General features: G+C 38.0%; 1 protein-coding gene across 2 annotated transcripts in view; it reads right to left on the bottom strand.

Annotated features, from left to right (window-relative positions):
• Window positions 1-13,535, bottom strand: part of LOC121322963 (YEATS domain-containing protein 2-like) — a 57,310-nt gene that overhangs the window by 1,624 nt on the left and 42,151 nt on the right. Inside the window, exons 23-30 of one of the 2 annotated variants that reach the window (XM_041263624.1) lie at window positions 12,764-12,886; window positions 11,956-12,067; window positions 8,456-8,532; window positions 7,971-8,050; window positions 7,099-7,300; window positions 2,642-2,871; window positions 2,148-2,222; window positions 1,692-1,765 (exon numbers count right to left, since the gene is read on the bottom strand). In XM_041263624.1, coding sequence (XP_041119558.1) covers window positions 1,692-1,765; window positions 2,148-2,222; window positions 2,642-2,871; window positions 7,099-7,300; window positions 7,971-8,050; window positions 8,456-8,532; window positions 11,956-12,067; window positions 12,764-12,886 — 973 coding nt within the window. The remainder of the gene's footprint in view (window positions 1-1,691; window positions 1,766-2,147; window positions 2,223-2,641; window positions 2,872-7,098; window positions 7,301-7,970; window positions 8,051-8,455; window positions 8,533-11,955; window positions 12,068-12,763; window positions 12,887-13,535) is intronic. The other variant, XM_041263625.1, reaches the window with a different exon arrangement.

Below are 13,535 nucleotides of genomic sequence, written 5' to 3'. Positions count from 1 at the left end.
AGTGTCCACCCCCCTTTTAATAAATTAGCTAAATTAGCTCCAATGTAACCAATCGCCTTCAAAATCACACACCAAGTTAAGTGGCCTCCATCTGTGTTAAATTGTAGTGATTCACATGATTTCAGGATAAATTCGGCAGTTCCTGTAGGTTCCCTCTGCTGGGTAGTGTATTTCAAAGCAAAGACTCAACCATGAGCACCAAGACACTTTCAAAAGAACTCTGGAACAAAGCTGTTCAAAGGCATAGATCAGGGGATGGGTATAAAAAAAATATCAAAGGACCTGAATATCCCTTGGAGCACTGTCAAGACGATTATTAAAGAAGTGGAAGGTGTATGGCACCACCAAGACTCTGCCTAGATCAGGCCATCCCTCCAAACTGGATGACCAAGCAAGAAGGAGACTGATCAGACAGGCTACCAAGAGGCCAATGGCAACTTTGCAAGAGCTACAGGCACTTATGTCCAAGACTGGTCAAAGTGTGCATTTGACAACAATATCCCAAGCAATCTGACCTGTATGGTAGGGTGGCAAGAAGGACGCCATTACTCAAGAAAGCCCACCTTGAATCCCATTTAAGAAAAAAACACTCAGGAGATTCTGTAGCCATGTGGCAAAAATTGTGTGGTCTGACGAAACTAAATTGAAACTTTTTGGCCAAAATGCAAACAGTTATGTTTGGCGCAAACCCAACACAGCGCATCACCGAAAGAACATTATCCCTACTGTGAAGCATGGTGGTGGCAGCATCATGTTATGGGGATGTTTCTCATCGGCAGGGACTGGGGCACTTGTCAGGATAGAAGGGAAAATTAATGGAGCAAAGTACAGAGAAGTCCTTGAGGAAAACCTGCTGCCCTCTGCAAGAAAGCTGAAACTGGGACGGAAGTTCACCTTTCAGCATGACAACGACCCAACGCATACTGCCAAAGCTACACTGAAGTGGCTAAGGAACAAAAAGGTAAATGTTCTTGAGTTGCCCAGTCAGAGCCCCGACCTAAAACCCAATCGAAAATTTGTGGCATGACTTCAAGATTGCTGTCCATCGCTCCCCAAGGAACTTGACAGAGCGTGAACAGTTTTGTAAAGAAGAATGGTCAAATATTGCCAAATCTAGGTGTGCAAAGGTAGAGACCTATCCCAACAGACTCACAGCTGTAATTGCTGCCAAAGGTCCTTCCACCAAGTATTAACTCAGGGGGGTGGAAACTTATCCAATTATGATCTTTCAGTTTTGTATTTTTAATACATATTTATTTTCTTAATAAAAACTTTTTCCCCTTAATAGTGTGGAGTATGGTGTGTTGATAAGTGGAAATAAATCATCATTTAATGCATGAAACTCTGAGGCTCTGACAACAAAATGTGAAAAAATTTCAAGGGGGGGGTGTAGACTTTCTATAGGCACTGTACATTTACACCAATTTCATGTAATTCGGAAGTGGTAGCACTTTTGCTCTGTGTTGATTTGACCCCATGATCTGAATACCATTTCCTAAAAAACTTTAATGTAGTTAAATATGATCCCTGGTTACTGCATGCTGTCACCATTGCACTGATCTGTCCTAATGCAACCAATACATTAGTATACAAAAGGTACTGATTCTACAAGGGTATATCCCCCCCACACAAGTTTATTTCTAAATAATGTTTCAGTCCTGTATGAAGATAAGCATGAAGTAAGCATGTACCTGTTTTGGGGGGACCTGGCAAAGGCAACAGCCAACGCTTCTCGTAAAATCTCAGTTGCAAACTGTTCAGTTGCCTACGGAAAATAAACAACAGTATTTTATTAACAAAGAAACTTATAAGACTTATAAAATATACATACATTAATGTTACAATCACAAAGATCAACTATGGTCTTATTTGCCAACAAGAGTAATCTGTACGATCCAGGTTTGCACACCAAGTAACCAGATACCAAGAGTTTAATTAGATTCACTGATAGAGATGCAGGAGTTGGACTGGTTAACTTTTGTTGTTTTGCAGCGAGGTTCTTGCTCTGAAAGCACTACCAAGAGACACACACACCTATTTCAAAACGATGGATTTATTTTAGTCGAGTCACTTAAAACACTCTGATGTCAGTGTGGCCAGCTTCAGGTCTATATTTCACAATAATGGGGGTTCCTCTGGCAGCTTACCTTAAAGATCATATCTTCTACTGCAGGCCCGTAAACCTTCTTCTCCAGTTCTACTGGCTGGAATGAAATCCCAATCTGCATAAACAAGTAGCATCTTTGTAACATGCATCGGCATCAGGAAAAAGCAGATCACTACAAACTAAAAACAGAGCTTTTGTTTGTTTCAGAGGATGCTGGGATTTTTTTTTTTGAGGATGCTGGTTTTTTTTTTTTCTACAGTTATCAGGAGAACCTTGTGAAGGAGATACTTCTTTATTTTAAACTACTGATCAACAAATTAAAATACTGACTAAAAATAAATAAATAAATAAAAAATGATCCTGTTTATTCAGTCTCAGTTCATAATTAAACAATACGTGAGACCAAGTGATACAGAGCAAGTTATGTCTAAAATAAAGATGATCACATGGGACAACTCCATCCAATAGGTTCTGTTAGCAAGAGGTTATAGTGCCAGCATCAGAAGTCCATTGAAACTCCGAAGAATATTTTACCTGCTGGCCGGCATCTCTCACAAACTCCGTGGCGGGCGAGGGGCCCAGGTAAAACCTGACCTCCTCGTCCTCGTCCTCCTTCTCCTGTTTGATCTGGTTCTTGACAGGCTGCTTCACCCCGACAACATCCACCACCTCCTCCTCGCTCTCTGGCTCGGTCTTCAGCAGCCCCTGCAGCTCCTGCAGCCTCTGACACAGCTCATCTGCTTGCAGGTATGTGACGGGGCACTCTGCAGTGGAGACAGGAGGGTTGACTATGCACCTTGCAATAAGATCTACAACAGGGACCAATACAGTGGAGACAGGAGGGCTATTTGTACACCCTGAAATGACATCTAGAACAAGGAGCAATACAATGGAGACAGGGTTAACTGTACACCTTGAAATGACATCTAGAACAGGGAGCAATACAATGGAGGCAGGGTTAACTGTACACCTTGAAATGACATCTAGAACAGGGAGCAACACAATGGAGATAGGAGGGCTAACGGCACACCTTGAAATCACATCTAGAACAGATAATATATTAAATATGTTTTTCAAAAGTGCATCCTAGGACTGTAGCCATGAACACAGGTTTAACGCTGCTTTACAGTGGCTTTCAAAAGTATTCACCCCCCTTGGACTTTTCCGCATTTTATTGTGTTACAACATGGAATCAAAATGGATTTAAAATCAGGAGTTTTTACCACTGATCAACACAAAAAAAGTCCATAATGTCAAAGTGAAAAATAAAATCTACAAATTGTTCTAAATTAATTACAAACATAAAACAGAAAATAACTGATTGCATAAGTATTCACCCCCTTTGCTATAACACACCTAAATAAGCTTTGGTGCAACCAACTGTCTTTAGAAGTCACATAGTTAGTTGAATGGAGTCCACCTGTGTGCAATTAAGGTGTTTCACATGATTTCAGGTTAAATATACCTGTCTCTGGGAGGTCCCGCAGTTGGTTAGTACATTTCCTAACAAAAACTACATCATGAAGACAAAGGAATATTCAAAGCAAATAAGGAATAAGGTTCTTCAAAAGCACCAATCAGGGGTAGGATATAAGAACATTTCCAAGGCACTGAATATCCCCCGGAGCACAGTAAAGCCCATTATTAAGAAATGGAGAGAATATGGCACAACTGTGAATCTGTCTAGAACAGGCTGTCCTCAAAAACTGAGTATCTTGATGAGAAGGGCACTAGTCAGGGAGGCGACCAAGAGGCCTATGGCAACTCTAAAAGAGTTACAGTCTTCCACGGCTGAGCTGGGAGACACTGCGCATATGGCAACAATAGCCCAGGTGCTTCACAAAACTGGCTTTTATAGGAGAGTGGCAAAAAGAAAGCCATTGTTGAAAAAAACTCACATAAAATATCGTCTAGAGTTTGCCAGAAGGCAAATGTGGGAGACTCTGAGACCAAGTGGAAGAAGATTCTATGGTCTGATGAGACCAAAATAGAGCTTTTTGGCCTCAATGCTAAATGCTATGTTTGGCACAAGCCTAACACCGCACATCATCCTGAGAACACCATCCCTACTGTGAAGCATGGTGGTGGCAGCATCATGCTATGGGGATGCTTCTCTGCGTCAGGGCCTGGAAAGCTCATGAAGATAGAGGGCAAAATGGATGCAGCAAAATACAGAGAAATCCTGGAGGAAAACCTGCTGAAGTCTGCAAGAGACCTGGGACTTGGGAGAAGATTCATCTTCCAGCAGGACAATGACCCCAAACATACAGCCAAAGCCATACTGGAGTGGCTTAAAAACAGAAAGGTCAATGTCCTGGAGTGGCCCAGTCAAAGCCCAGACCTCAATCCAATTGAGAATATGTGGAAAGAGTTGAAAATTGCTGTTCACCAAAGGTCCCCATCCAACTTGACGGAACTTGAGCAATTTTGCAAAGAGAAATGGCCAAAAATCGCAGTGTCCAGATGTGCAAAGCGGTAGGGACTTATCCAAATAGACTCATGGCTGTAATTTCTGTCAAAGGTGCCTCTACCAAATATTGACTCAAGGGGGTGAATACTTATGCAATCAAATATTTTCTGTTTTATATTTCTAATTAAATTTATAACAATTTGTAGATTTTATTTTTCACTTTGACATTAAGGACATTTTTGTACTGATCAGTGGTAAAAACTCCTAATTAAATCAATTTTGATTCCATGTTGTAACAATAAAATGTGGAAAAGTCCAAGGGAGGGGGGTGAATACTTTTGAGAGCCACTGTATATAAAATCGGTCACACTTACCACTATTATAACACATAAAAATAAAGGTATATAAATGATGGACATTGACAAAATGTTTTTTTTTTTTTTTTTTTTTTAAATCACTTAATCATTCACCCTTGACCATGACACGCTTGACTGACTATGACTAAAGCATATGCACTTAATCACCTAATTAGTAAGACAGTTGACTGGATATACAACGTCTGTCAAGAGAGCAGCGCCTTCGTGCAATCATTTTTTGGAGGCTGGACTAGGAGAAGTAATGTCATAAACAATTTATTTATGTATCTGCTTTGCTTTTTTCTCCTCACTACTTACAGTACCAGAACCTCAGTTTTTTTTTTTTTTTTTTAATCTGATGAGATTAAATGCAATAGGTCCAGGGAAAAAAAAGATATTCAGAATCTTGTGTAATATTATAAAAACAATTAAAATTGCACTGATACAGTTCTTAAATTGGCGACAAATAAAAAAAATAACCAAGCATTTGTGTAATTCGTAATTTTATTGGATGCAGAGCTCCAGAAAAGACACAGGGGAGAGGGGGGCATCATGTGCTTTGAAGTTCTGTGCTGGAGATGACCTCATAATCGAAAAAAAACAGAAGAACATGCATGATAAAAAGCCAAAAGAAAACAAAACCACCAATGACAAAACAAGCCAAATGTGTCTGGAAAAACTCCAGTCCGGCAGCACTGATCAAGGGGGAGTAACCTAAGTCACCTGCGAGATGCAAGTGTTACCTATTAAATGTTACCTCAGGTTCAGTGTACAAATAAAACGTGAATTTGCATACTTTTTCCGGTACTTTTCCGAGGACTACACCACTGTACGTATGTTTGGTCGTACCGCCAGCATTTTTTATTTCAGCCTTGCATAAAAAAAACATACCGCAATGTGTGGTGCCATACAGCCACCTTTTTTAGGGTGTTTTTTTTTTTTTTAAATCAGTAAATGATTCTACACATGTGAATTTGCTTTGCAAAATTTAAGCAGCTCAAAATCTCAGTGTGCTTCTGCCGTATTTTCTTTTGTGCACGCATTACGAGTTCTCGCGGGAGGTGATTATCTTGTGTCTAATAGCTGACATTTTCCAGGAGACGTTTCCCTGAATTAGTTAAACCAAAAAAAAATAAACCAAAAATATTGGTATTGTTGTTCAAATACTGGTTATTATATCGCAATATATTGGTATTATAGTGTACACCTATTTTCAATGGAATTGAAACATATTTGCATATGGAGATAGTAAAATAAAACAATAAAATATGTAGATATGTTTTAAAACACTGCATAAAAGCATTAAGGCAACTCTACAGGATGAAATCATTGCGCTCCTAATGTCATGCCTTATAACACCTTTAGGGGTGGGACTATCTGTTGTCTTCACTTAATACTTGAGTGGTGGATTTAATTTTGTTTTTATACATCTATCTATTTAGATTTTAATGTATTTAGGCCTAGTTCATGAAAGAACCACTAAAGATAAGTGGCATCTGAGGTAACACCAATTTTCTATTCACAAACCAGATCATTTTTGGCACCTAATTAGCCATTAATAAATGCACATACACAGTTTTAATGGTATGTACAGACAGGTCATGGTAGCTACAGCTAATCTTAAATATTGATTTGCATCATGAATAAGGTTTGCAAACTTTTCTTAATGCAAGTAAAACGTATTAGTTTAAAATACTTCAGTATTTTCAAGAATGCTGAAGATTGTTTTTGTTTTTTTTTGTTGTTTTTTTTTAAATGAGGGAGGGTGTGTGTCCACAGTTTTTTTACATCAAGTATTTTCAAGACTGCAAAATTGTACCGGATTTAAAAAACACTTACAATTAGTTTATTTTTATTTTCAATAAAACTAGTATTTTTGTTTTAATTTTTTAAAAGAATAGTTGACCAGAGTAAATGCTGAGTGAATTAGGCCCCCCTATCTGTATTATTTGCTGCAATACAGTGTCTTTCCATATCTTAAACTACATGGAGAAACTACCAACAAGTAAAATCCGAATGTACAAACACATCTCAAACACATTCATTCACTATTAGTCTGATGCAAATGAAGATGAATACTCCAGCGGAATACATACATCAAGTTACTTTGTTTTACAGAAAAAGCAAACTTCCCAAGGATAATCTCCAGAGGACTACAATTTGCCTTTCAAAGAAACACGAAAATAACTCAGAATGCAATAACCGTAAAAAGACCTTGATCTTACCAGGCTCGTTGTCAATCTGTGTTAGGATATCCTCCATGGAGTCTTCTTCGCTTCTCATGAGCTCCAGGTCAGGAGGTGTGTAGCCACGCTGACGACACCACTGCACAATCTGTTTGCTTTTCAAAGGGGTGATGTTCTGAAACCTCTCTGACTTTTCCAAAATCTCCTGAAGGACCTTCTTAACAGCCACCGCTCGCTGCCACTTTAGCATGGAAAGCCAAACATTTGGTTACGTTGCACCATAGATATCTTTACTTATATTTAACCAAACATTTCCCATATAAATTCCAATAAGTTCCAAGCTAAAAAATAAAAAGAATGAAATAACAGCAGCAGGTCCATGTTAACATATATGCTAGAACACAAATCTCATACTGTGCATGAGTAAGTTGGAACAAATTACTAGTCCTTGAGAATTTCATACCGGTGTTGGGAAAAAACAACTCTTTCGGTGCCTAGGATAGTAACAATTAAAATATAAAAATGAAATGGCTGTGTCATTGACCAATTAATCATCAAGAAAAACAATTAAATAAACCAAAATGAATAAGCACTGCACAGGCTTTTACTGCTATTTGCACGGTAGGTATCATGAAACCTATGCATGTCTGTGGGTTGTTTGTGTGTGCATGTAGACTATTGATAGAAATTAATACTCTTTAATCAGAGATAATCATGGGGGGGGGCACTTAATGAGTTTATTTAATGGAAGCCATTAACAAATGCACATACACAGTTTTAATCATATGTACAGACAGCAATACAATACTAACAGTATATACAGAACAAGAAACACCCAGCAATCACAATAAATAAATATGACAGCACTGCACCACGAGGGTTCACAATAAAAAAATCTTTAATGAATGTACCTCAGCCGCTCTTCGTTTTCCAATATTCCAGCTGTAATACTGCTCCACTGATCGCGCACAGAAAGGACTGGAGTCCTCTGCTAAAAGTTACACACAAGCACATTAGCAATACATCCCTCACGTTTGAACATATGTTCTCAAAACTGAGTGTGCGCCTCGGGCTTGATTCTTGCTAACACCAAGTATGTCATTTTCATTAATCCCATGAAAAAGGATATCCGTGACCTACACTCACCGTACATGTAAAAATGTGAATTTGACCTACTCATCAACACTTAGTGAACGTCCTTGGCAGGTTTCCTGCGAAGGTATAAGATGTTCTCTTGGTTCTGGCAAAAGCATGAGTGTGATAGATAGACAGGCAATCAGCCTACATACACAGAACTGTCAGGCTTAGCAATGTACTTCAGAGGCAGAGAAGTAATGTGATTAATTGATATACTATACACTTTTACCCATTAAAACATTACAGTAACTATGCTTACTTTTTTCACATACGATGAGTGGAAACTTTTTCACCAGGGCTGTCAAAAGCTGGTGTAGATTCTTCAAGTTTTCAGTGCTGCAAAATGTCAAAAATAAATAAAGTAATACAAAAAAATTGAGCTAACTAAAGCTTGCTGAGATTCATGAAGGGAGAATACTCAACTTGTTATAGTACTGTAGGTGTGGTGTTGCTGATGGAAGCACTGGAAGGAAAGGTGTGCTAATTCACCATCATGAAAAAAAAAAACAATAAACAAAATTGGCCTATTTCTAATACCTCGTTTCCATGGACTGCCAACTGCGCTCAAATTGGCCTGAATTCTGCAGAACTCGAGTTGATGAAAAATCTGAGTTACCCGAGTTGGGTAGGGAATACTGCCAATTTTCCCCAGAAATAATAACGAGTTAAAGGTCAAGACATGAATTCGCTGCAGACAGTATTACAGTCAAATTGTAAACAATTTAAAAGATAAATCCGTCTAGGCATTCTTTCGCATTTTGTTTCACGCTGTACATATACCTCTGGAGACTCGTATGCAGCACAGGGAAAGAAGCGCTGGATAAGGGAAATAATGTGTCAGATGTGAAAGTGGATATGAGAATGCAGGGTTCGACATTAACCATGGCCCGGCGACTCGGGGCTGGAGAGATCACATTTTGGCCTGTAGTTATGAAGCACCACAGTCTCGACTGGGCCGGTTACATATAACAGATATACAGTATAAAACTTACGTATAGTGCACATGGCTTCCGTTTCACGAACGTGTGCCAAAAAGCTCCAAAAACTAATTTACCCACCCCTTCCGATAACGACGTAATTGAACTAATCCGAATTTTCCCGCCACTCGTCATGTTTGTGGTATCGTCAGAATCTGACGAGACTACTTACCAGAGTGCTGTGCTGGTAAGAACTGCTTCCGCTACGTGGACAACCTTTACAAATCGGGTTTTCTACAACTATGCAAACAATAAGTCAAAAGGTAAGCTCTGAATCAATAATCATAAAGAAAGTAATTGTAAAAAAAATGAAGACGAACATTTAGAGTGGAGACTTTATCTGGCTTCATTATGACAGTGAAAAAAAAGTAATGTTCTGCCTTGTTTCCCTGACTAAAACAGCAGCTTTATTTGTTGAAAATTCAACATGTCGTTTACATCATATCCAGTCTCACAGTAATAGTTTGCAAGACAGCAGGTGTTTGTCTGCTGTGACTTCACAATCTTTCCAGGACTCGCTGGTATCACTAAGCAAGACTACCACTGACTTGGGAGAGTACACAAGCGACAACGCTCTGAGGATACTTATTATGTAGTACTATGAATATTGTTTATTATTAGGATTAGGAATTTAAATTTGGAATAGTTTCCTATTAAAATGCACAGGGTGCAACATTTTCACCTATTCAATTTCCCGAACTCTAGTCCCTGCTCTTACACTCCAAAAAATAGTTTAAACTACAGTTTAAGCAATAAAGTTTAGCCAGGTTCACAAAGTGTACAAACAATGTCTAAGACGATCTTTCTTTGTTTGACACAAGTTGTTCCTTTTGTTTACTGAAATAATAACATTGATAAAATAATCGGAACAGTGCAAATATTGCAACCTTGCCAAAACAATAGGAAATATATTCCAACATTACAGTAGCATAACATTTCTGCCAATTACAACTAGCCATTAAGTACTGACCTCAGATGAATATAAGTCAAGTTACTTTATTTATTCAACAACCTGTAAGTAATTCAAAACAAGGCACATTCCTGGTTGTACTTTTAATGGTCAGTGCAAATGCTGACATTGCTATCCATTCACAAAATGCCAACAGTAGATGTTTTACATTGAGCACTGCAGTCCAGAGTTTTAAAAAAATAACCAACTTGCAAGTATCCTGCTTTTTCTTATTAGTCACTGAGTTGTTCTGCTTAACATTTAGTATGTCTTCATATTCATCATAACGTTAAATTACCTTTCTAATTTCAATGTTTCCCAAATTTGACTTCCTTCTTTTAGCACTTGCTTATTTTATTTCGGTTCACACATTTTTCTGTGTACTAGAATATGTAAAATGTTATTTGAATATTTTTACTTTATTTTCGTGTAATCGTGTATTCGACTACACTGACACGTCCCTAATTAGGATTATTATAATTCAGTTTTAGCATTGCTGTGACCATATGGTAACAGCTCAGATGCATGTTTGCTTGTGAAAAAAATGAGTTTCATTTGTATATGTTCATTTTCAAATTTAATATTTTCATTTTCTGATTAGCACACAAATGTGTGCACGTTAAAGGGCTGAAGTAACGTACACTGAAAGGCTTCGCTTAGCCACTTTCTTTTTCTTTTGAGAGACGTGGGCTATCTTTGGTTACCCTACCCCCTAAACACAGTGAAAATAAAAGCCATCATGACAAATATATAAATAATATATATTGTGCCAGATAAAATTGATCCAGGCCAGTAAAAACAAGCTCAGTAGCCCCAGGGGCCAGTAGTTAAATATCTAAAACATAGAGCCCTGGAACGGTAGCGATGAAGCCAATTTGCTTGAAAAAATTGAAATTAGACCGGACATTTCCATCAAAGGATTCACAAAAATCTGGAATTGATGTGATCAGAAACCCAGAGGCAATATTTTTTGCATTCCTTTTTTTTTTTTTAAATTTGTTTGGCAGTAGCCTGTCCTACAATTACTACATGACACTGATCATTCCACTGTGTTATGTTGTGAACAGTATCTAAGTTTTAAAACTGAGATACAGCAAATGCTTATCGTAAAAGTTTACTGGTTACTTTATTTATCGTCCTTTTATGGCCCTTAATTTTACTGTAACTGATTAGAAGGTCGTCTTTGTTGTTCTCCAAGTTATAGATGCTATAACAAGTTACTGTAAATGAGATACTGTTTTAGCAGACAGATTTCATTAAGTTAACATTTACTTGAATGTTTTTGGATGAAAAGTATAAATGAAAAACTGTGTTGCATTTTTCTTTGTGAACTTGCCAATTGAAAAGTGACAATTCAAAAACTGTCAAAATTCCCCAAGGTAGCAAATCTGCCAAATTTAATACCAGCCAAAATGTCCTGTTATAGCGTACGTTCTCGCCCCCTACAACATTGTTGATTGACATTGTGATGTAATTTCAGGAGGTGTGGGGGGCAACTCAAGCTCATGGAAATGTGGTATAAAAGTTTGTGTATAAGGGGTTGTATTTGTTAGAACGCCATCAAGGAGTTTCAAATTCAAAAAGGCAACATGTTAAATAAAGTGCACAGTTAACATGGTTTCTGCAAGAGGAAGAAGCAAAAAAACACTCAAAAACCAGGCAAGAGAAATTGGCATGACACTCCCAACAGGTTCAGAACTGATAGACATTATCCGCGTCTGAAAATGAAAATATTCCCCTGCAGAAAGATTCAAAAGTCGGAGAAAACTGATACCATGTCAAAGTGGAGTGGATTAAACTTAAAATAAAAAGCAACAGAAATCAAGTTCTTACTTAATGAGTTCAAGTGATGCCTCTGTGCCTTGTTCTACTTTCACTGCAGTGCTGCCGGTAGCTGAGGACACTGCACTGCTGCTCGGCCCCACAATGCCAGGCTCAGACTTCACTGCAGAGAAAAAGCCACAAGTGTCTCTGAAGCATTAGTTTCTAAGAGGTTATTTCATACTTCTCTCTCCACCTGCAACGGTCCTCATTGCAGTGCTGTTTTTGTATTCTGGCTTGTTAGATTCCAATACAGTACACTGAACTGGAGTTAGAACAATGGCTTGGATGACAGAGTGGGGAGCAATTAATTATTTCTTTCTATATTAACTAAGGTTCATTCAAGCTCCCACTTCCCAATTACTACAGACAGTGGAGCTCATAGCATGGAAGGCATAAAAGAGTGTCACTATTTTAGAGCTTTCATTGCAATTTTCAAGACAATTCTGAACTTGGTGCAACTCGTGACAAGCTCAATGAAAGATCAATGCAGATTTAGAGAAAAATAATAACTCATTATGGGAGCAAGAGATCCCAGATATCAATGATTACAAACATCATAATAAGGGGACTGCAAAGGAATATCCCTTGCACAGCACCAAACACTAAAGAGGTTAGTTTGTAACGTAGGAACCCCCTTCACGATCACTGTTTGAAAAGCCATGAATGACCTAGATAAAATAAACAAGTCACAACTGGATGGACAATAAGGGTGCATGAATGGTGCAAGAGTAATTTGAAAACATAAATACATAAAACCATCATGTCATTTTTGTTTGTTGCTATTTTTTAATGTCTATGGTAAATAAAAAAAGGGAACCTTGCACAGTGGATGTGGTCGGTGTGGATGGAGAAGTGCTGCTGGTGATCAAGCTGGTTGCTGTAGAGAGTCCACTTCCTATTGCAGCTGGGGTGACTTTACTGGTTGATTGGGACTGGACCACTATTGAAAAACACGAGGAGAAAAGACCTGAACATTTTAAAAAGAGCATATATTTAACAAGGGGGATATGTAAGATGCTGTCATGTTATGTGAGAGAGGCATATATTTTTAGTTGCTACCAAACATAATTTGTTTGCACAAAAAAGGGTAAACAATTAAGATATAACAAAAATCCATGCCTATTTTTTTTTACAAATGTGTATTCTTCTACTGTTTCAGTAGTACCCACTTTAAAGTAGCTATAATAATCTTATTTCTATCTGTATACTTGTAGTAGCCTGATTTTTTTTAATGCTTGATTGTGTTAATGAAGATAGTTGGCCAGGCAAACCTGTGCTGCCAATGCAGAATATCATAATTCATAGCAAATATACATAGTTTATTTCATCCATAACACATCCGTATTAAATACCCAATAGTGCTGAATTTAGAAATACTAAAATAAACTCAATGCCAAACATTTAGACTTGAAGCCTTTTCTCAATGTCTTCAAAACCTGAGTTTTAATAGACATATTATCTTAGGAGCAGACATTTAAAGCCTTGATGTCCTAGGGCAGTAGTTCTCAATCGTGGTCCTGGGGACCCACTGTGTCTGCTGGTTTTCATTCCAGTTGAGCTATCAATTACTTAACTAGACCCTTAATTGA

The sequence above is a fragment of the Polyodon spathula genome, chromosome 11 (assembly GCF_017654505.1).
Source record: "Polyodon spathula isolate WHYD16114869_AA chromosome 11, ASM1765450v1, whole genome shotgun sequence".
Lineage (NCBI taxonomy): Eukaryota > Metazoa > Chordata > Actinopteri > Acipenseriformes > Polyodontidae > Polyodon > Polyodon spathula.
This window is presented reverse-complemented; position numbering and strand designations above follow the sequence as displayed.